This window comes from Podarcis cretensis, assembly GCF_951804945.1.
Source record: "Podarcis cretensis genome assembly, chromosome: 5".
Lineage (NCBI taxonomy): Eukaryota > Metazoa > Chordata > Lepidosauria > Squamata > Lacertidae > Podarcis > Podarcis cretensis.
Window position 1 is genome coordinate 36,680,274 of NC_137174.1, and position 20,905 is coordinate 36,701,178.

The window sequence follows — 20,905 nt, forward strand, 5'->3', positions numbered from 1 at the left end:
GTGGGAACGACACATGGAGACCACTTTTAGTTTCATTTATATTTTTATTCAATGCTGTCATTTCCTCCCAAAAAAGCTTAGACAAACATGAGACACAGTGCATGGGTTTCCCAGACTGATTTCTTCAACAAAGTTTAATATTTGCAACTATGCTTCCTTGTTTTTGTTATTAAAATATTAATTTGCACCCAAAGCAGAAAATGGCATATAATAGTAAGATTAAAAAGCGGGCATAACTACAAGTATCAGTTTTCATATTTAGGGGAAGTGGTTAGAATGTCTTAATATTGCACATAAAATGTAGAACTGATATTTGCTGATTTTACAAAACAACCCAAAGTAAAAAAGTATTTTTATTTTTTTAAAAAAACTTTATTAAAGCATTATGAATAATGTTAACTTGTCAGATCCCCATTTCCATCTGTTAATTACAGTTCAGTGCAAAAGTTAGAAAAATTAAGAGAATCAGAGCATAAAGAATCAGAGCATAGACACAATATAATTGAGCATCTTTGGTAGTCAGTCTATGCACTGCCGTTCATTTCATCTCTGCAGAAAAAAAAACACGTCTCCAAGTTGCAAACTGAACTTTGCTTTATAAAATCCAAACCATTCCTTTTAATCATTCTTTATGGATCTGTGAAGTTGCAAAAAGAGTCATTTTCCATATAAGCTAGTTCTGAATTTAGTTAATAAAAATATTTCATGCCATCTCAATTCTGAATTCATCTCACAGTTTGAACATATATTTCCACAACACTTCTTTGATATAGAAAAAAGCTCCATAGGGTCTGAAATATCAAGGAGGTAGGTAGTATTGGACGTTTCACTGAGGCTTGGCCTGTGAAACATCAGCTATAGGAAGCTACCTTGCTCTGAGGATGCATTCAGACATCGGGTTTATTGCATTAGTTTTACTGGTTATAATGCTAAGTGCCTTCTGTCCCGATCACTAACATTCCTTTTATACTATAGCACCTGTTGCATTTTAGAACTTGAGCTTTTTGATCAATATGCTGCCATGTTGTGCTAATTTAAATGGTGGTTAAAGAACTATATGCTGGGATAGTGCCCCAAATTTTGTCAATACAAAACTCCAGCGATTTTCCAAATTAAGACAATTGCAAATTGTTATTATTTCCTGGAGAGAATTAGCATTGGGCATGAGTGCTAAACATCCACTAGATTTCCAGGGGTGGCTGTTGCATTGCGTGAAAGATCACATAAAACACAAAAATGCACAGGTAGGCAAATGCTAGGAAGACATAACTAAGTGACATATGGATGCAGCCTTAGTCTGAACATTTAGCCCATCTAACTCCATATTACCTACACCAGTTGGCAGCAGCTCTCCAGGGTTTCAGAAAGGGGTCTTTCCAAGGTCTACCCAGAAATGACGGGTTAAACATGGGGTGTAAAGGATGTGCTCCACCACTGAGCAATGTTCCACTGGGGACAGCATTATAATACATGCTCAGAGCTTGTATTCCAATAAAAAAGGACTTGTTGGAGAAAGTTTCTTTTTCTTTCAAAACCCTAATAAAATGCATTTAGGCTCAACCTGGAAGCCTTTAAATAAGTGCTACGTACCTTGCTGCTTTCAAAACACAGGGTCGCTGCCTTGGAACAGCACCCACATATTTTAAACATGAACACTGGAAGGCTAATACTTTCGTATATTTCCACAGCTACAGAAGCAAGCCCTAGATGCAGCTCCTCTTTGAAAGAGTCACATGCATTGTTCTCCCAATGCGACACAGTGTCACACATTTTAAGGCATGCATTTTAATTCCTGAACACATGCCAGTTTATCTTCAAAGAAGTAACAGCTTTAGAACACAGTTTGTGCTTTGATCACAAGGGCACAGCTATAAAGCATTTGTCCCTGAGTAGTTCCAGAGCAATCCAGGGAATGCACTTCAGAATAAGGTGGACTATAAGGTCCAACACTCAAAAAAAGAGCCCTAGAGGAATCCCATGTTGGGAACACTTAACCACTGCAGTGTGTTGTTTTCTTCTTGTAATGTGCAGAGTCAGCCAAGATCAGCAAATGATGGAAGCTTCCCACAGGCATTATCAGACACACTTGGAAATAAGCCTACAACATGCACCAATGCTCTCTGATCGGAATACAGATCATCTTCCTAACTCTGCTATGGGAAGTGGGGTGAGACAAGATCTCATTTTACAAAGCTTCCTGATGCTAGCAAGGCTTTAGTCAGAACATTTCTCCACCCCACTCTCCATAACAAGTTTGGGCAGATCAGGTTTACTTTCAGATACTTATCACTAAGACAAGATTAGCAACAAGGCTTTTCCTTTCCTCAAGACTACCACAACGAGAAGAACACTTAAGTTGTGTCTCAACATCTCCATTCAAGATGCATGAGAACACTTATGAGCAGTGCAAAAATGTAAATTTCCTGAGGTATTACTAAACTGCATGTAGACAGGTTAATAAAAGAATACGTATTTAAAGAAGGAAGGATTTCTTTCCATGATTAAACAAAAAAAAGCAGCGTGACCATGCTAGTTTCTTGAAGAAATGCTTCAGAATCACAGCTCCTAGGATGATGTGGCCTTATTGATATTTCTGCATCAGTTGAATTATATCTTTGTACATGCGCTGTGGGGCATCGAGGCCCCAGATGAAATCCAGATGTTCCCATTCAGGGATATTCTTGTGGTAAACTAAGTTCGGGACCTGAGTCATCAATAGGGCAATGTCCTTTGGGTCAGCAAGCCAGTCATGACCTCCAGTCCAGAGAGCTGTTGGAACTGTCATCTCCTTTACTTTGTAGAAAGGTGGTGTTGACTAAAAGGGATGGGGAAGGAAAACAGTTAGTTAGTTAGTTAGTTAGTTAGTTAGTTAGTTAGTTAGTTAGTTTTAAAAAACAGCAAGTTTGAAGTTCAGAATTCAACAAAGATTTATGGATAAAAAAACAGTATATGTATACACAGTCTACATTAGGAATAGGGAATGTGTGGCCTTCTAGATATTGCTGGACCACATCTCCTATCACAGGGTGTCCAACTTCCAAGAGACTGTGATCTACTCCCACTGTAAATAAACTGGCAGTGATCTACCCATTGGAGAGGATGAGCAAAGTTGTGGAGCTTTTTTGGGAAGGGGTAAGTCAAAGTTGTTGAGACTTTTTTAGGGAGAGGGATCAGAGTTGTTGAGCTTTTTGGGGGGGCTATCGGTGGAGATCGCAGGATCGACTAGGATCGACCAGGGACAGCCCACGATCGACCGGTAGATAGACCTGTTGGAAAGCCCTGTCCTATCAATATCACTGGTCATACAGTCGTACCTTGGAAGTTGAATGGAATCCATTCCGGAAGTCTGTTCGACTTCCAAAACATTGGAAAACCAAACTGCGGCTTCTGCAGACAATCAGAAGCCACAGAAGCCCCGTTAGACGTTCAGGTTCCAAAAGAACGTTCACAAACCGGAACAATCACTTCCGGATTTGCGGCAATCGGGAGCTAAAATGTCCAGAGTGTTCGGGATCCAAGGTACGACTGTACTGGCTAGGGCTGATGGGAGTTAGGAGTCCACTGCATTACAAATGAGTGAGAAATTCTTACCTGGTTGTAGTGAGCCATGTTTGCTTTCTTGCTACCCCAGTCAAAGGCTTTGAGCTGCCCAGACTTCACAGCCTAAAAAAAAGAGGCATGCTGCATTTGTAATGTTTGCATATACCTTCACATATTATTTATTTATTTATTGTTTTTATATGCAGGAAGCTTCTTTAAACAGAATTAAGGGTATAGGTTCTACCTGAGCCCAGTGCAGCATGTTCTGAACAGATGTCCCAGCTGGACAGTGTGTTGAATATACATCTACTCGAGTCTGTAACAAACAGCAACATTATCAAGTGAAACCATCACAAAATGGCACAGCCACTTAATTTCTTTTGTTCCATTTGGTTTATTTGAACAAAAGTACTGCATCAGAGATCATGCAGTTCTGTGTTTATTTGCAGCAAAAAAGTAACTACCTACAGCTCTTTACAGAGATCAACTTGGCACTCTAAACAAGCTGCAAATCTCAATATTATGTTACCAGTGACATTACCTTAGGGCAAGGTATTTGAGTTTTTACCTGATTGTCCCACTATATTAGTTTTAACTAACGTCCCACAACATGACTGCATTTTACATATTACGTAGCAAAATTATTTCAGTGAAATCCTATGAGTGTGTTGCGAGAATTAAGTTTTACTGTGTTCAGCAAGGCTTTGCTTCCCAGGTATGTTAAAGCCCTGATAATTCATATAATGATCCAGCACAACTTCCCTAGGGCCAATGCAGATATGACAATAAACAACTGTGAGTGTGTCATGGGATTGCATACTCTCACCTCTCTAGCACATGAACTAATCCTACCCTTGTTTCACGTTGTATCCAATAGCTACCAATCATGGTTAAGGGGCATTCTAGGATTCTAATTGGGAAAAGCTAAAATAGAATTCAGGAGCACTCTTGACCATGTTCATACTGAGTCAAGGTGGCAAGGAAAGAGTGCCTAATGCCACAGCCTGCTTGCGGTCTACAATACATTCTTAAATAGTTCCCTGTGCACCAGCCCTGATTGGTATTCAGGGTGTGGCATAACAACTACAAACATTCATTTCACATCATGGTTCACATTGTAATTCTAAAGCTGTAGTGTGCCACAGATCAATGCATATTTTTACGTGCATTTGTACAAGCTGGAACATAACAACTGTGTTATGTTGCAGCTTGTACAAATGCATAAAAAATATTCAGCATAATTGTATGATTACATGAGTGTACTTTATTCACATTGTTTATCATTGTAACCCTAGGAAAAGAAGAAATCTGGTAGAAAAGAAAGGAAATAATAATAACTACATCTAGAAGATCACCTAATAATCCACACCAACATTTTTTCCCCCTTTCCATTTTTACAAAGTGGGCAGTCAGAACTTAGTTCTATGCCAGGGTCACTGTCTTTTATTTTATTTTTATTTGTATACCGCCCTTCGTCTGCAGATCTCAAAGCAGTTCACAACATAAAATTACAATATACAATCCCATAACAGGAAGAGAAACATATGGAACTATGAGTTATACCCAAGCAATCATGTGTTTTCCAATATGCCAAAGCAACATGTGCAGACACTTGTAAGATTCAAGCAAATTTTGCCCAAGATAAAGTAAGATATGGATGGCATAAGCTGTAATAATTTTAGAAAAATTCACACACATCCAAATTATTTAGATCATTGTCTGTACCTTTTATTAGGTAGTCAGAAAACTTACCATATTTAAGTTTTTCTCATTAAACCCACATAGTAGGAAGAAAACATTGCCACAAAGATAATCAAATACGAAATGGTCGCATAAGTGAGTAGCAAGCCAGCTCATAACTTTGTTCTGAGGGAGAAACTGCTTAGTCCCAAACATTGCCTGCCAAAACAAAAACATTAGTATATAGGTCAGTAGGTTAAGTCAATCGTCTGTTTCCTGCGGATACTGCTAATCTTATCAAACAGCAACAAAGCATGACAAAAAGTATTATGAGAATCTTCTACTCAGTCACTTAGGATAGAGAACCCATTCAAATCCCACATGCATAGGCAAAAGGATCCTGCACTATATTCTCAACACAGACATTGTCTTTTTTTATAATAATTTTTTATTCATTTTCCAAACATTTTTATACAATCAACTCATATTAACTCTCACATTCATCAATTTTTGACTTCCCTCAGTTTCTCTGCAAATCTTTCGTTACTGAACTCAGACATTGTCTTTACAGCCCACTGAAGGAAACAGTAACTACAGCAACACCCTGATGCCAAGTGGCAGCAGCAACTAGTTTGAGCAGCTTAGGTGCTGAAGAGCGTTACAAGCAGTCTCGGGTCAACTGATGTGTTTACATTTGAAACGAGCCACTCATTTAGGCTTTTGTTAAACGGTATGTTCCTTCTTTTCTTCAAGTATGTACAGAGCCAACGAAAAAGCACACTCCCAAGTACTTAGTTACATCCAGCAACAATTGCGGACTGTGGTTCAAGCAAGTATTTGGTCCAAAATACTTTGGATGTGGGTGGCACTGTGGTCGAAACCACTGAGCCTAGGGCTTGCCGATCAGAAGGTCGGTGGTTCGAATCCCTGCGACGGGGTAAGCTCCCATTGCTCGGTCCCTGCTCCTGCCAACCTAGCAGTTCGAAAGCACGTCAAAGTGCAAGTAGATAAATAGGTACTGCTCCAGCGGGAAGGTAAATGGCGTTTCCGTGCGCTGCTCTGGTTCACCAGAAGTGGCTTAGTCATGCTGGCCACATGACCCAGAAGCTGTACGCCTCCTCCCTCGGCCAGTAAAGCAAGATGATTGCCGCAACCCCAGAGTCATCCGTGACTGGACCTAATGGTCAGGGGTCCCTTTACCTTTACCTTTTTACATACCTTGAACATTAGTTCAGGAAACACTCCAATCTTGGCTAGCGGGCTGGTTGAAAACTTTACGGTGGCTACCGGCGCCAGTCCAAAGAACATCTTTACCTTCTTTGCCAGCTGTGGCATGGTTGAAAATGCAATGAACGCTGGGTAATGGGATGGAAAAGGAGAGAAGAGAAATGAATATAGCTAGCTGGGCATTCTCAAACAAAACCCAAGATCAAAATTTTAAGCTCAGATCTCTCATAACACAAAAGCAATGAAGTATTTTATGGCCTGTGTGGAACCATTTACAGTCAGAACCTTTAAGTCAAAAGGAAGTTGTTTGCATTAAGAAATCTGAACCCTTCTTTTATTTATAAACTCAAAGTGGCTTATGAAATTACTATCGTGGCAAACAATTCTAATACAACCAGCACTGGCAAAATTTAAAAGTGGGGGGAAAGATAGATGAAATCAGAGTGAAAACCTGGCATAATAGAAAAGCCTTAGCAGCACACATGAAGGTTAAAACAGAGGGACTCAAGCACACCCCTCTATGGATCTATGGATGGAGTTTTTTAACCTGGGCATTGAAACAGAAAATACCCTTTCTTGCTTTTGACCAACTTAAAATGTTTACGGTTGCATATATATCCTCAACAGTGTAGTAACTGTAAATTCACTTGATCAATAAACTTAAGAATCAACAAAACATGAAGTGACAGTCAGTGGTGAGGTTAAGATATGACTGTGTTGGTTATTCAACTACAGGTTCTATTCAACATAGCACTGAGGCAAATATTCCATTACAGCAAGGACTTTTCCTTGTGCAACAGAATGTTCTCTCCTTGTGTGCCCCCTGAAACTGTCATTGGGTTCACCCAACTCTCCAGATCAAATTTAAAGCAGATGGTACAGGGGAAGGAGTAAATCTCCTTTTACTACTACTATTGCCCTGTGACTTTTCTGACTGAGAATGAGTGTTCGGGCCCACACACTCCCTTCTTGCCTTCTCTCATGGGCCTTAATGCAATACTTCCTGGGTTTGTTGGACTGCAGCTTCCTGTTACAATTGAGTAATGGTTGTTTTTATTTCCAATGTCTGTCCAGTGACACCATGTGTAGTCGCGGTACTATGAACAAGCTTCCTCCTAAAAGTAATTTGGAATAGCAGCTGTACAAAGAAACAGCTGTAGGTATTAGAATTGTCAATGTGCATTTAAGAAACCTGAAAACCTACCCATTGTGGTGCCTTGGGAATGGCCAACATAAAATATTTGCTCCTGTCCGGTTTTGTTCAGGATAAAATCTATTGAAGCAGGAATGTCATATCTAGCCATTTCATCAAAACTGCAAAGGAAAGGAAAAAAACAGCCTATGTTTAACAGGCTTGCATATGCAGTGGGACCCACATTTTGTTAGTCTCAAACGCAATGTTCTCAGCACAATGCAGTCGAAGAAACAGGCTTGGATTTGATAGATCAAAGTTCACCACAGACCCATCAAGTCCCCAATTCTCTGAACGTTTGTGAAGCAGAGTCTTTTTTTTAATCAAGCCATTACTTGTCCTCCTTAGATATCTCCACCGGCGCTGTTCAGAAATGGTCAATGTCACATTATGAGCAATTCATTGCACATGAAGAAAGGCCACTACCTAGTTCACAGCAACCACGTGGCTACCAAAATGTGACAGTTTTGACAGGCAAGCTGTCTCTAGATGTCAGATAGCAGCACCTGGAGAGCCAAACAAGGCAAACCAAACTTCCACCAAAGTTCTTATAAATCATCAGGGCGGTTTACAAATGCAACATCAACAGACTGGAAGAGGAAGACAAATGCTGCTGGAAAAGGGAGATGAAAAAGCCATGTTTCTCCCAGTGTGATAAATACTGGAAACAATGGAAGAAACAACTATTTAAAATGTCAATTTGGGAGGAACAGAATTTATGCAGTGGGCAGCGGAAGGCTCTGCTTCCTCTCATGCCCATGTCTGACGATGTTCTCCCACATCAAATCTAATTCCACCCAAAGTATATTAACACCACTAAGGACGCTTTTTACCACCATCATTATATATTGAATGTCTTACCTGCGCTTCACCCTGAGGTATCAGGGTGGGCTGCAACAATTTTAAAATGCAGTATTAAGAACAGTTAAAAGACTTTACAATAAAAGAAAAGAGGGTGGGTCCTAAATTATACACCTCTGGTGTCAAGGGCCAGAAGAAAGAGATGACTCTTCAGCACATAACAAAAGATACATTAAGTGCACCTCTATGAGGAGGGAACTCCAAAACTTAGGGGCTGCCACACAGAATGCCCTCTCCCAGGTGGTCACTTTCTGAAGCTCTGAGGGTGACAGAACTACCAAGAGGTTCCGTTCTCCCATAGAGTGTTTGTAAACATGGGCACCAGGATAAATTTTCAGCAGGGTTCAAAACACTGAAATGGGAGCAGGCTAGTTTCTCATTTTTTAAAAAAAGAATAATTGCACCTGTACAATTTGCAACATATTACAGATTTTGCAAATGCTAGAAAGAGTTAACTCTTTTTAAAAAAAATTAAGAAAAGGTAGGAATCGGGAAGTTGCAGTTCATCAGCCCTTGCTGCAGATGCTAGTGTCTATAGATATTTTGGTCCTAAGTCGTTTAGAACTTTAAACACTAATGTGAGCACCCCGAATTGGGCCCCAAAATGAATTGCCAACCAGTTTCATCCTTTGATGCTGGGGTTATCCCAATTGTGCATTTCAACCAAACACAATTCCCCATATGTGCAATATGTGCAAGTTTGATTGTTTATTTAACTACCAATATGAAGAGCATGAGTCTAAAGGGCAAAACCAGGAACCAGCGACATGCAAGTAAGTTTAGATATTTCACCCTACCTGAACATCCAGAATTCTTCTTGGTCTGCTGTATAGTGTATGTGTTTTCTGGACCAAGTGTTACCTCTGCTGTTTCCCAGCCAAACATCATAGCCAGCATCAGCCAGCATAAAGCCCAGGCTGTTGTAGTCCAGATTTGTCACCCAGTTACTGCCATCAGCAAGCAAGCCGTGCTGCAGAAACACTGAAGGCTTGGGACCTGAAAGTGAAGTGTTTTAAGCAAAGTTACTGCTTCAGTGTCTGCTTTCAACAAGACTGAGATCCATCAAAATTTTTAATGCCAGTCATGTGATCATTCCATGCCTGCTATAAACATGGGGCAAAGAGAATGCATAGCCAGCAATTCCACAAGTGGTGTCTTTTAGTCTGCAATGAATAGGGGGGCAGTCAACCAAGTTTTGCTCACCGAAATTAATAAGCATGACTAGGTCAACAACAGGTCTACTCCGAGTAAAACTTGGTGGCATACCACCCAATCACTTCTAAATGCAATGTGGAAAGTAGAGCAAACATTTTTTTAATATCCAACCTTTGCTCAGTTCAATACAGCTCTTATTTTATCTGTCCTAGCCCCATACCTTGGAGTGAAGTCCTTTTACTCAAGGAAAAAGCTGCAGACAAGAGAGGCAAAGGCGTTGGGACACTGAGCTGGATGTGCTACCATCTCCACCCTTTTTGAAAGAAGAGGTAGTAGTGAATCTCTGTGAATGGCTGAAGCAAGTGCATCTGTGACAACTGCAAAAAGACTCTTTTGCAACTAAAGAGATCCGCCCCCGCCGCCCCCAAAAAGATCACATGCACTTCCCTGTCACTTGTGTCAAGGTGGTGCGCAGCTCACAGCTACATCAGGACTGAAAACAGCTGATGTCAACATGGACTATGAACTAGTTATTCTAGCTTCCCTTTCTGCCTGCCACCACACTTCCACACTTCTTTTAATAGCTCAGGAAAGGATTAAAATATCCTTGACTTCATCTATTAGTATGGCCTATTTTTTTGAAATCTTAAAAGTAAAAAAGAACAAGAACATGTTGGGCAATTGTGTGCACTTCCTCCCACATTGCTGAGCAACTGGTGAGACCACAAAATACAAAAGCGGAAGAGGACACCTTGGCTGGCAACCATCACTTTTATAGGAAAAAGGAGACCACCATGTTATTTTGCTACATTGGATAGCAAGAGACACCCAAGAAAGCAAAATGGATAATAATAAAAAGAATAGCAGCCTGCCCAGTCATTATCAATATAAAGTATCTATCCTACATCTCCAAGAATGGAGAAGAGAGCCAACAAACTTTCACTGCTTGGGAAGAGACCTGCCAGCACCCTATGGGCAAATCAAGGAATTTGAACGGGGTGGGAGACAGGCAAGAGCTTGTGCCTGGCCTATGTTCTCACTCACTTAGCAAGGCTTCCTGTGCTCCTTTGAACCAAAACCCTCTCATATCCAACTTCTGAGGGTGGGTGGGTGGGTGGGTGGGTGGGTGGAGTAGCTTTAGCTCAGTCCTGCTCAGTCGAGTACAATGTTTCCACATCTAATGCCTTTGGGAAAAGAAGCAGGGAATGTTCACTTCCCCACATGAATAGAGAAAGTGCTGTGCTTTCCCATGCCCTTGGGGCATATGTAATGAAGCCATACAAGCAAAACTGGTCCCATTGGAGGGCAGAATGGTGCCATGTTTTGGATGAACTCCAAGTGTGGTAATATTCATCTGAATGTCTTGCAAATTCTCTGTGGCCCAGATTATGCTACTGCCTTTGTGGGAGGGGAGAACCCTGAAGATGAAAAAGACTCTGAAAATACACTGTGATTTTTTTTAAAAAAAGTAAAAAGCTAAATAATAACACCTACCAGCCTTCCCTTCTATCCTCATGCCCCAATTCTTAGATGGTAAAAGGGTTGCGGGGGAAGGGGACAGATTCATTTTGTAGGAGTGAGCTCAATAGCAAGGTGTGTATAACTGCTTTTTAACTGTTAGTTTCACTGAACAAAGAATCTGTTACTGATAGATCTATAAGAACCCTACATTATCAAACATATTATCTATTTTTGCACTGGTGAAACCTGATGTAAGCCAAATTTCTCCAAAGCAAGAAGCCTTCATTTCTTTCTCTGTATCTATATCTATATCTCTGCAATGTATGGGGCATTTGCATTTATGTGTACACACAATGTATTACCTCAAAACACACACTCACCCTTGTTCCACTGATTTATTTTCCCATGAGGGATTCTGTTAATACTCAGGATATACCCATCATCTGTCACCACTTCATATTCCTCGCTGGGATATCCTCTGAAGGAAATAATTTCGCTCTGGGAGGGAAAGGAAAGAATGGGCAGCATTCAGTTGGGAACGTTAGCAAATGTCTGTAAAAAGGCCTAGACAATTCTTTTCCACAGAAGACAGTCAGTACCTGGAGTGTGCAAAAGGTGCAAAGTCAGAAAAGGGAGGAGGACTGTCCCACACACCAGTTTATTTGTCAGTTCCAAAGAAGTCTAATAAGTTATTGCTGTGGACAACTCAGCAGTCTGTTTGGTGACCGCCTTTAATGCAAAACTGAACAGTATCCCTGAGGCAATTCAGCTTTCTATTTTTTAAAAAAATATATTTAATTATTTTTAAAGAAAAAGAAGAAACATCAAAGAAGTACAAAACAGCAAAACCAATCACAGATATACATCAAAGAAAGAGAAGAAATTAAAAAATAAAAACTCCAATTTTTAAATTCATGTTTACAAAACTTTCTTTCTTGACTTCCTCGCGCCTCCCTTTTTTGTGTTCCTCTTTGTCCAATCAGATACAGCAAATCCTTACCCTCTTTCAAAACTCATTTCTAATTATTAAAATCACTTCTATTATGTCTCCGATCTTTCCTCCTTATATTTAAACACCTTTAGCATATTGTTTACTTTTGACATAATATAACTTTAATCTTTCACCCTTTTTCTATTACATTTTTGCATACTTTTTAACACTGTATCACTAATGCCATATTATTTTTATATCCAACATCAATTTAGCATTCATAAACTTTGCAGTTTTTCTGCAGATAAATCTTAAACTTCCTCCAGTCCTCTTCCACCGCTTCTTCTCCCAGGTCTCGGATTCTGCCAGTCATTTCTGCCACTTCCGTGTAGTCTATTACTTGCATCTGCCATTCTTCCAAGGTGGGCAAATCTTGTGTCTTCCAGTACTTTGCGATGAGTATTCTTGCTGCTGTTGTTGCATACATAAAAAACGTTCTATCTTTCTTTAACACCAATTGGCCGACTATGCCCAAGAGAAAGGCCTCTGGTTTCTTAGGGAAGGTATATTTAAATACCTTTTTCAGTTCATTATATATCATCTCCCAGAAAGCCTTAATCTTCGGGCACGTCCACCAAAGGTGAAAGAATGTACCCTCAGTTTCTTTACATTTCCAACACTTATTGTCCGGCAGGTGATAAATTTTAGCAAGCTTGACTGGGGTCATGTACCACCTATAAATAATTTTCATAATATTCTCTCTTAAGGCATTACATGCCGTAAATTTCATACCTGTGGTCCACAACTTTTCCCAGTCCGCAAACAAAATGTTATGACCTATGTCCTGTGCCCATTTAATCATAACTGATTTAACTGTTTCATCCTGAGTATTCCATTTCAGCAGCAAGTTATACATTCTTGAAAGGATCTTAGTTTTAGGTTCTAACAGTTCTGTTTCCAGTTTCGATTTTTCCACCTGGAAGCCCACTTTTTTATCCAGATTATAGGCCTCTCTTATTTGATAATAATGAAGCCAATCTCGCACTTTGTCTTTTAGTTTCTCAAAACTCTGCAATTTCAATGTATCTCCTTCTTGTTCTAATATCTCCCAATATTTTGGCCGGCAATTCAGCTTTCTAGAGCTATCCGATTAGGTACTTGAGCAACAGACTCATTGAGCCAGCCTCCAGTTTTCCCAAGAATAATTATCAAGGGAAAGTTTGACACCTAACAAATAGTTTAGCACAAGGTTTTTCAGTGTTGTGCCCTCATATGCACACTCAGAGACCTTCCCGTAAATTTGCAGGATTCCACTTTCTCTCCGCACCAGAGAGAGAGAGAGACAGAGAGAGAAGGGGGGGAGGCTTGAAAGAAGCTTGCTGTTGTAGCAAATAGAAGGCATGTTTCAACAATAAGTCCAACCATCCCTGTGTTAGTGGGTCACGAGAGTGTTGAGCAAGACTTGCCAGACAGAAACATTTTGGAATGTGGGCATATAGTTCTGCTATCCGCCAAGTCTGTCACTGCCACTTTATATCTTTTATGGGATTGGTGTTTTTTGTTTGTTTGTTTTGCTTTAATGGCTGTAAGTCACCCTGAGCAATGTAACTGTATCAGAAGGGAAGGTTATGTTCCTAAAAAATAATAATGGTAAGTGAATATTTTCATGCTTCATGTAATCCCAACTTTCAGTAAAAATGCAACTTCAGGAATATCAAGTGTAGAACCAATTGCCACTGATGCCTTTAACTATAATAGATACAACACAGAAGGATAAAAAGGGCTTACAATATTCATAGTAGCTTCAGGGTCGACATTTCGTCTTCTCACAAAGTTTTCTGAAGTTGCAAGTCCTTGGATCAAACTCGCTACGACTATGAGGAGCCACATCCTTGATCTGCATGAAAACAAATTCATCCCTCAGTACACATATGTAAGACTACTTTTCCACAAACCTAAATTAATACTTTTACAGTGTAATCCACAAAGAGAACAGTTAAGGATGTGCGCACATGTTTCACTGAAAGAAACGGTACATAAAGCAGCTTTTGAAGAGTAAGACTAACCGTTTTTATGAATGAACAGTGCTTTCCTAGAGGGAAAACACCTCTGTAATAGAGATAATTGATTTTGGCCTTGCTCAAGATCCAGCATAATTCCATGCACATATACCCAGAAGGCAGTACCATGTGATTTACTTCCAAGAACTGGGTCCAGGTTTGCAGCCTTGGCTTAACAAAATTTTACATGTGGTGTGCTGTCTCAGTGTAATGGTTAAGGGTACAAGTCATGAATTAACAAATATCTCGTCCAAATCTCATCTTACCGGGTGGTTTCACATGGATTGTTACTCTTTTAAGATAATACTGGTCAACTGTATTTGGGTTTTGAAAAAGGACACTTTGAATATTCCTGTTTGGTTGGCATGCCAAATGGATCATTTGAATTGCAACAGCTATTGAAAAGGCTGAATCAACTTGACATGTGCAACCAGAAAAAGGAGCAGTCACCATTCAATCATTTGGTGTGGCGGATCTGCTTTTGAAATTTTCCAGTGACCTGTGGAGGCCACCAGTTCTCCACATGATAGTAATCTTGTGTCAGCTTAACACACTTTGTCTTAAATCAAAAGACCATCCCTTGCTCCCTTTCATATCAGCCATGCCCACACATAATGCTGTGCCAGAAACCCTGACATAATAAACCAGTGTGTGTGCACTCACATATAGGACTATCTCCCTGTTGTTTTGCTGTGCCCTCTAAAAAAGCAACAAATCATGCCAAGAGCCAGCATTTAACAAGAGATTTCCATTATGTGCAAGCCTGGAAACTATAGATAATGACTTCAAAACAAGCCAGAATATGAAGCCATTATCACCTATAGCCAAACCTCTTCTGGCATATATCAGAATATGTATATGTATATGGCATTTCTACAAGGGCATTATATAAACTCATTATTTTAAAAGCCATTTCCTTGATAATTTGAATCATCAACAAGAGAAGGATGAATTTCAAAAGTTGCAAATACTGAATTTAAAAATAATAGTAATCTTGTTGCAGTTATCATTCTCTGTCCAAGGGGAGAGTCTTATCTTTCAGATAAAAGACAGGGAGACATGCCCCACCCCAATATGACATGCAAAACATTATTGAGTTTGGCCTTTGATCTGTGACTATGGCTGTCCTTGTTCTGCAGTTTCCCAACATGCTTTTTAACAGCACATGACTGAGAGAAGATAAAGTTCATTGCAATCACGCTTTCCTGAAACTGCTCTATGATCAGCTAAACAAAGCCTGTTTTAGCTAAAAGGCCAAGGGGAAAGATAACATAAAAGTCAAGGCACCCAGAGAGTCAATGGTATATTAACATTAATCACATTAAACTGCAAACTTTTCTTTCCTTTTTTTTCTAACCCTGCCTTCAGCAGCAGCACAGAGAGTGTAAAGCATGAGAACTTCCCCCTTCACTTTACATCCATGCCAAGAAATCTTCACTTTCTGATCAAAGATGCACACGCAAGGCCAGTAGATCAGGTAACCTTCTTTATCACAGATTTTTTTAAAAAAGTTTTAGTCAGCTTTTGAGCCGAATTGTCTCTTGTGAAAGGCTTTCAGCTTTCAAGGCCTTGAAGAAACAAACGAGGAGTTACCTGTAGACGTTCCAAACCCAAGGGCCACCCAACACAGAGCAGGTTTCAGCAATCCAGCCTCAAGCTTACAAATGTTACTGATGCATGGATTACACTGGTCAAGCTATCCCCATCCTACAGCCAGTCCAGGGAGTTATACTGGTTGTCAGCCTCCTATTCTTCAGTCTCAGTCTTATAGAACTCGGCAAAGAAGAGTATTGGGAGGGGGTGGTGTAAGAGTTGTCTCCGCCTGTCATTGGCCACCTGCTGTTCACCTCCCTGCCTTCCACCCTACTGGTTCCAAGGGGCATTAGCTACCACTGATAATTGATTCATTTTATTTCTTGCATAAAATGTATACACCGCTTGATTGTGTAAAAATAAATAAATCCTCAAAGCCATTTACAAAAAGATAAACCAACACTGATTTAAATGTATCACTGGAAAAGGAAAACACCCCCTATTTCTGTCTCTTCCTTCCCATTTTCTTTTCCCATCAGTGGGTGGATCCTTATTTAATCAAATGGCACAAAAGACATGGCAATATTCCAGGTCTGTAGAAATATATATATATATATATATATATATATATATATATATATGGAGAGATCCTACAGAGAAAAATGGAACAATTTGTTGAGTGCGCGGGGGGGGGGGGGAGACTGGAATGGCTATCTGGAACACTGGACAGGAGCACTCCTTGCAACAACATGTTGTTGCTCATCTCTCTTTCAGAGAACAGAAACATGGAAGCAGCAGGTATTAAGAAACACACAACTGTTCTAAAAGAAGAAGTTAAAGAAGAAGTGTTACCTGCTAGTGGTGCTAACGTTGCCACAAAAGATTTATTTCTCCTTTCACAGACAGCATCTAACAAGCAGAAGTCTCCTGAGAAGTAGGAAAATACGTATTTTCCCACAACCCTAACTACCTTAGCAATGCTCACTGAGGAAACCACTTTGAAAGAGAAATCCCAAAAGAACCTGGAGAGGCTTAAAAAACAGTAACAAAAACATGACAAATCGACACAGGAAACAATCACAAGGTTGGGGAGTACACATGCCTGTACATGCTAAAGTTATCAGCTAACCAGAGAATAACCAGTCTGGCCTGCCCTGGTGCCTTTTAACTGTGAAAGTTTAACAACTGCTGTGATCTGTAGAAACCAGCAGGTGAAGTATTTCTGAGCATGAAAGTGAGCATCAGCACTGGCTAATGTCTGCAGATGAAGCTGCTCTTATACACGAAGGACCTGGTTAACAGGTTGTCAATTCCAGCATAGCACTTTCTCTCTCTCTCTAATTGCCCTGGAATAACCGTCATATTCACAGTCACTAAAATGGGTTAGGATCTCCACTACATTCTGCACAGCTGCAGGGATTACACTGGGAAGTCAGAGGAGCAGTGTTTGAAACTCCCATTGCTCTAGGCGAATTTTGCAACAGGGAATTTCATTAATGTGAGCAGTTTGTGAGCTCTGGGCGCAGTACTGCCACAGCTGGAAGGAAAGAAGGACCTTTTTCTTCCAGTCACTCTCTTTAGCCAGGAGAAGGGGTCTTCTTAAGAATATTAAGGTGGTGTGCAGGGGAAGAACTAGACCGTGTGAAAAATGAACGTAAGATTTTAGCTGCAGTTCATTCATTTTCAGGTTTGTATTCTTGTTGTAAAAAAGTGTGCCTAGACACTCCATTGTGGCATCCATAACCTAAGTTTAAGGTGCCATTTAGCTCCTAGCTTTCCTATTTCAGTTTCTAACACTGCAGAGAAGAGAGGTACTGTGTGTTGCTCTACCCAATTTTCTACAGCACTCAGAGTTGGGACCATGAAGTATTCTCTGATTACAAAATTAGAGCTTCTTTCCTTTCTCCCAAGATGTATATCCCATATATAATTGAAACCTGTCAAGCTACCTTTTACGAAATCAGATCATTGGTCAATCCAGCTTATTACTGCACACACCAGGGGTAGCCAATTTGGTGACCTCCAGATGTTGTTGGACAACAACTCCCATCATTCCTGACCATCGGTCATGTTGGCTGGGGCAAATGGGAACTGTAGTCCTACATTATCTGGAGGACACTACATTGGCTAACCCTAGTCTATGCTGACTAGTGGCTCTCCAGCATTTCAGGCAGGGCTTTCCCCACACTGGTCCTACCTGCGGATGCCCAGGACTGAGTATAGGATTTTTGCATGCAAAGCTTGTGCTCTACCACTGAGCTATGGTCTTCAGCTGATGGATCAGGGCTGTTAGGAGTGCTGCAATGTTAGCACCATTTTCTTACGTGTTTGTTTAGACCTTTAAAAAAAGGAATTACCAGTAGTACAACAACAGTTTTCAGAGTTGTTCAGCAGAGGCAATTTCATCAGGCACAGGTGTCTCTTATCACTGCAAACCAAAGAAAACCCCCACTTCTGCACAACTCTCAAAACTTGAAAAAGATCTGCTGCATCTAGTCCACAGAACTGGGGTGGCCAACATGGTGCCCTCCAGAAGTTGTTGGAACTACAACTCCCATCATGCTGGGCCACTGGTCATGCTGGCTGGGTCTGATGGGAGTAGTACTCCTTATGACATCTGGAGAGCATCGTATCTGCTACCCTTGCCACAGAAGCTTCTGCCACAAGACTCTTAATTTCTACTGCTGTCCCTTTTTAGCTGGCCATCTAGACAGAAAGAAGAGAAAACTGGGCATAAATTTAAACGGATTTCAGGTTGCAGATTAGAATGAACAAGTGCCCTGTGCTGTATATCAGTACCCCTATTTCACACCCAAAATATGCAGCTAGAAGATTAGGGGAAAGCTAATCTTTTTAAAGCACCATCTCACCTCTTAAAACTGCAAGAGCTAAAGGGTCCTAACCTAAAGTGCAACCCATTCTTTGTTCCAAAGAACTTGAGTAACAGACTGAAAGGTTTCATAGGAGGGAGAAGCCAAATGGGAGCAGCAAAATTAAGTTCCTGCCACCCCAAGTAAAACAACCACTATGTTACATCCATCTCCATGCCAGTAATTCATTTGTGATTCATTTCAGTCCGTTATGCAGCATATAAGGAACAAAAAGACACACACTTGAGGGCAAGGCAGGGGGGAGAAGAGGAAGACCTGTAGTGTTAAAGAAGCTAGTTCACTCTACCAGCATGGGAGAATTGTAGAGTTGGAAGGGACCCTGAGGATCATCTAGTCCAACCCCCTGCAATGCAGAAGCACCAATGGGGGGCGGGGGTGCTGTGAAGCCTGCCATTGCCACTTTCCCTCTTTCTAGGTGTTGCCTTATTTGCTGTTGCCAATGCCCTTCTGGCCCATATCGCCATTCCCCACCCCGTACCCTCCAGCATTTCTCCGATGAAAAGAGAGACGTCCCCTCCAACGTTTTCATCCGGATGTCCTCCTATTGCATCCCCTCCGACCTTTCTCCGATGAAAACAGGGGCTTCCTAAGGAAAAGCCGGGCATTCTGGGGTCCAATCAGAAACGGGGACGGCTTCTGTCAACCCGGGACTGTTCCTGGGCAAGAGGGACACTTGGAGGGCCTGCCAACCCCCCGTCCCGAAAGCTTTAGCTGGCGACTATCCCCCCAACCCGAGCAAAGGTCCAGCAACAGGCGTCCCTTCGTGCAGGACACTGGCGCCCTTCAGAACCGCACAGGAGGCTCCTCTCGCCTCCACGACGAGCCGGGGCGTCCCTGCGCGAGTCGCCAGGCTCCAGGCCACTTTCCAGGTCTTGGCGCACCACCTTTGCTTATAGCCCCAGGGAAGGGATCCCTCAGTTCCTGCGGACTTCAATGGCCGCGGAGCACCAAACACAAGAGGCGCCCTGTCGACTCCGCCACCCGGCCTCCCTTCAGGCGATGCCCCAGCATCTCTCCTCGCCCCTCGCGAAGCCACTCACCGGAAAGCCGAGGGACGAAGGAGTTGCAAGCCAGGCTTCTTCCCCTCAGCGGCAAAAGGGGGCGCGCGCCACAGCCAACCCCAAGCCTCGCTTGTCCCGCTCAGGCCACACGCGCCGTCCAATCAGAGCGCGCGGAGAGGGAGAGAATGCCCACCCGCGTCTCTTCCTCCTCCCACCCAGCCGAGGCCTGGGCGCCGGTGGTCGGGGGCTGGCAGAGGCAGCGGGCGAGGCTGAGGGAGCGCGGGCTGGAGTCGGTAATGGCGCCGCCTCTACGCCTTTATGGTCTTCCTCTTCCTCTGGCGTCCGCGCGGAGGAGCTGCTGCTCCTCCCGTGGTGGTGACTCATGCGGGCATGAGCACGTTTACGGGGAGGCGAGTCCCTTTGAACTCCCCGGGAGACCATCCAGGCTAATATTGCCAGCTCTGGCCGGCAGCGGCTCATCCGGGCATCAGAGAAGGGAAGCTTCCCAGCCAGCCCTGCCTAGAGATGCCAAGGACCGAAGCCGAGACCTTCTGCAGGTAGAGCAGAGATGTTCTGCCACTGAGCTACTTCTCAAGTGTCCAGGAGTGGCTGTAGTATGCGGGATAACCAGTGCTTTTTTTTTCTAAAAAAGGGAAATGTTTAGGGGTACAGTGGTACCTCTGGTTACATACTTAATTCATTCCGGAGAACCTGAAACTGTTCTTAACCTGGAGCACCACTTTAGCTAATGGGACCTCCTGCTGCAGCCGCCCAATTTCTGTTCTCATCCTGAAGCAAAGTTCTTAACCCGAGGTACTATTTCTGGGTTAGCCGAGTCTGCACACCTGAAGCGTATGTAACCTGAGGCAGTGGCGTAGCGTGGGTTATCAGCACCCGGGGCAAGGCAAGTAATTTGCGCCCCCTAACCCATGGATTTGCGCCCCCTAACCCATGGATTTGCGCCCCCTAACCCATGGATTTCCCTAACCCCCAGATGTTGCGCCCGGTGCGGCCGGGCGCCCCCCCCCCTGCACCCCGACACGCTACGCCACTGACCTGAGGTACCACTGTACTCTCATTTTGACTCAAGAAAATCACCACTTTATAGTTCAAATCAGGGGAAATAAATACAGTAAACGAACAAAAGTACAAAGAACATGCATTACCTCATATTACACAGCTGACAGCTCACGGTATTGGCATGAGGTTGTGTGCACTAACATCTTCGCGATTCCTCTGCTTGCTGTTGGTGTCGGTCGCCAGATGTCGTCCTTTCAAAAACCATGAATTTACACACACTGAAGGCTTAAACAAACTCAACGGAGGGCCTACCAATTTTATAAATATTAATTTGTCTACAGTGTTTAAATGCA

At 42.1% G+C, this 20,905-nt stretch overlaps 1 protein-coding gene and 1 long non-coding RNA gene across 4 annotated transcripts in view; both read right to left on the bottom strand.

Moving 5' to 3' along the window:
• The window catches only part of LOC307216359, a 119,470-nt gene that overhangs the window by 25,370 nt on the left and 73,195 nt on the right, over positions 1–20,905 (bottom strand). The gene's annotated exons all lie outside the window — the stretch shown is intronic.
• LOC307216285 (putative lysosomal acid lipase/cholesteryl ester hydrolase) lies at positions 25–19,819 on the bottom strand. 3 transcript variants are annotated; one of them, XM_079976437.1, is made up of 10 exons: positions 19,572–19,819; positions 13,836–13,944; positions 11,497–11,614; positions 9,298–9,496; positions 7,652–7,761; positions 6,439–6,575; positions 5,293–5,439; positions 3,785–3,856; positions 3,592–3,663; positions 25–2,815 (listed from the first exon to the last, which is right to left on the bottom strand). In XM_079976437.1, exons 2-10 carry the CDS (start codon positions 13,935–13,937, stop codon positions 2,582–2,584), a joined length of 1,191 nt encoding a protein of 396 aa, XP_079832563.1. In that variant the 5' UTR covers positions 13,938–13,944; positions 19,572–19,819; the 3' UTR covers positions 25–2,581. The 3 variants fall into 3 exon arrangements, with proteins under 3 accessions (XP_079832563.1, XP_079832564.1, XP_079832562.1); XM_079976438.1 differs by lacking the exon at positions 19,572–19,819 and adding an exon at positions 15,701–15,832; XM_079976436.1 differs by lacking the exon at positions 19,572–19,819 and having other exon boundaries at positions 13,836–13,979.

Excerpts from the sequence above, each read along its gene's own strand:
- LOC307216285 (XM_079976436.1), bottom strand. The coding sequence starts at position 13,964 with ATGAATTTGTTTTCATGCAGATCAAGGATGTGGCTCCTCATAGTCGTA. Across the intron at positions 5,440-6,438 it reads TTCCTGAACTAATGTTCAAG|GCAATGTTTGGGACTAAGCA; the intron begins GTATGTAAAAAG and ends TTGTTTTGGCAG. Across the intron at positions 2,816-3,591 it reads ACATGGCTCACTACAACCAG|TCAACACCACCTTTCTACAA; the intron begins GTAAGAATTTCT and ends CATCCCTTTTAG.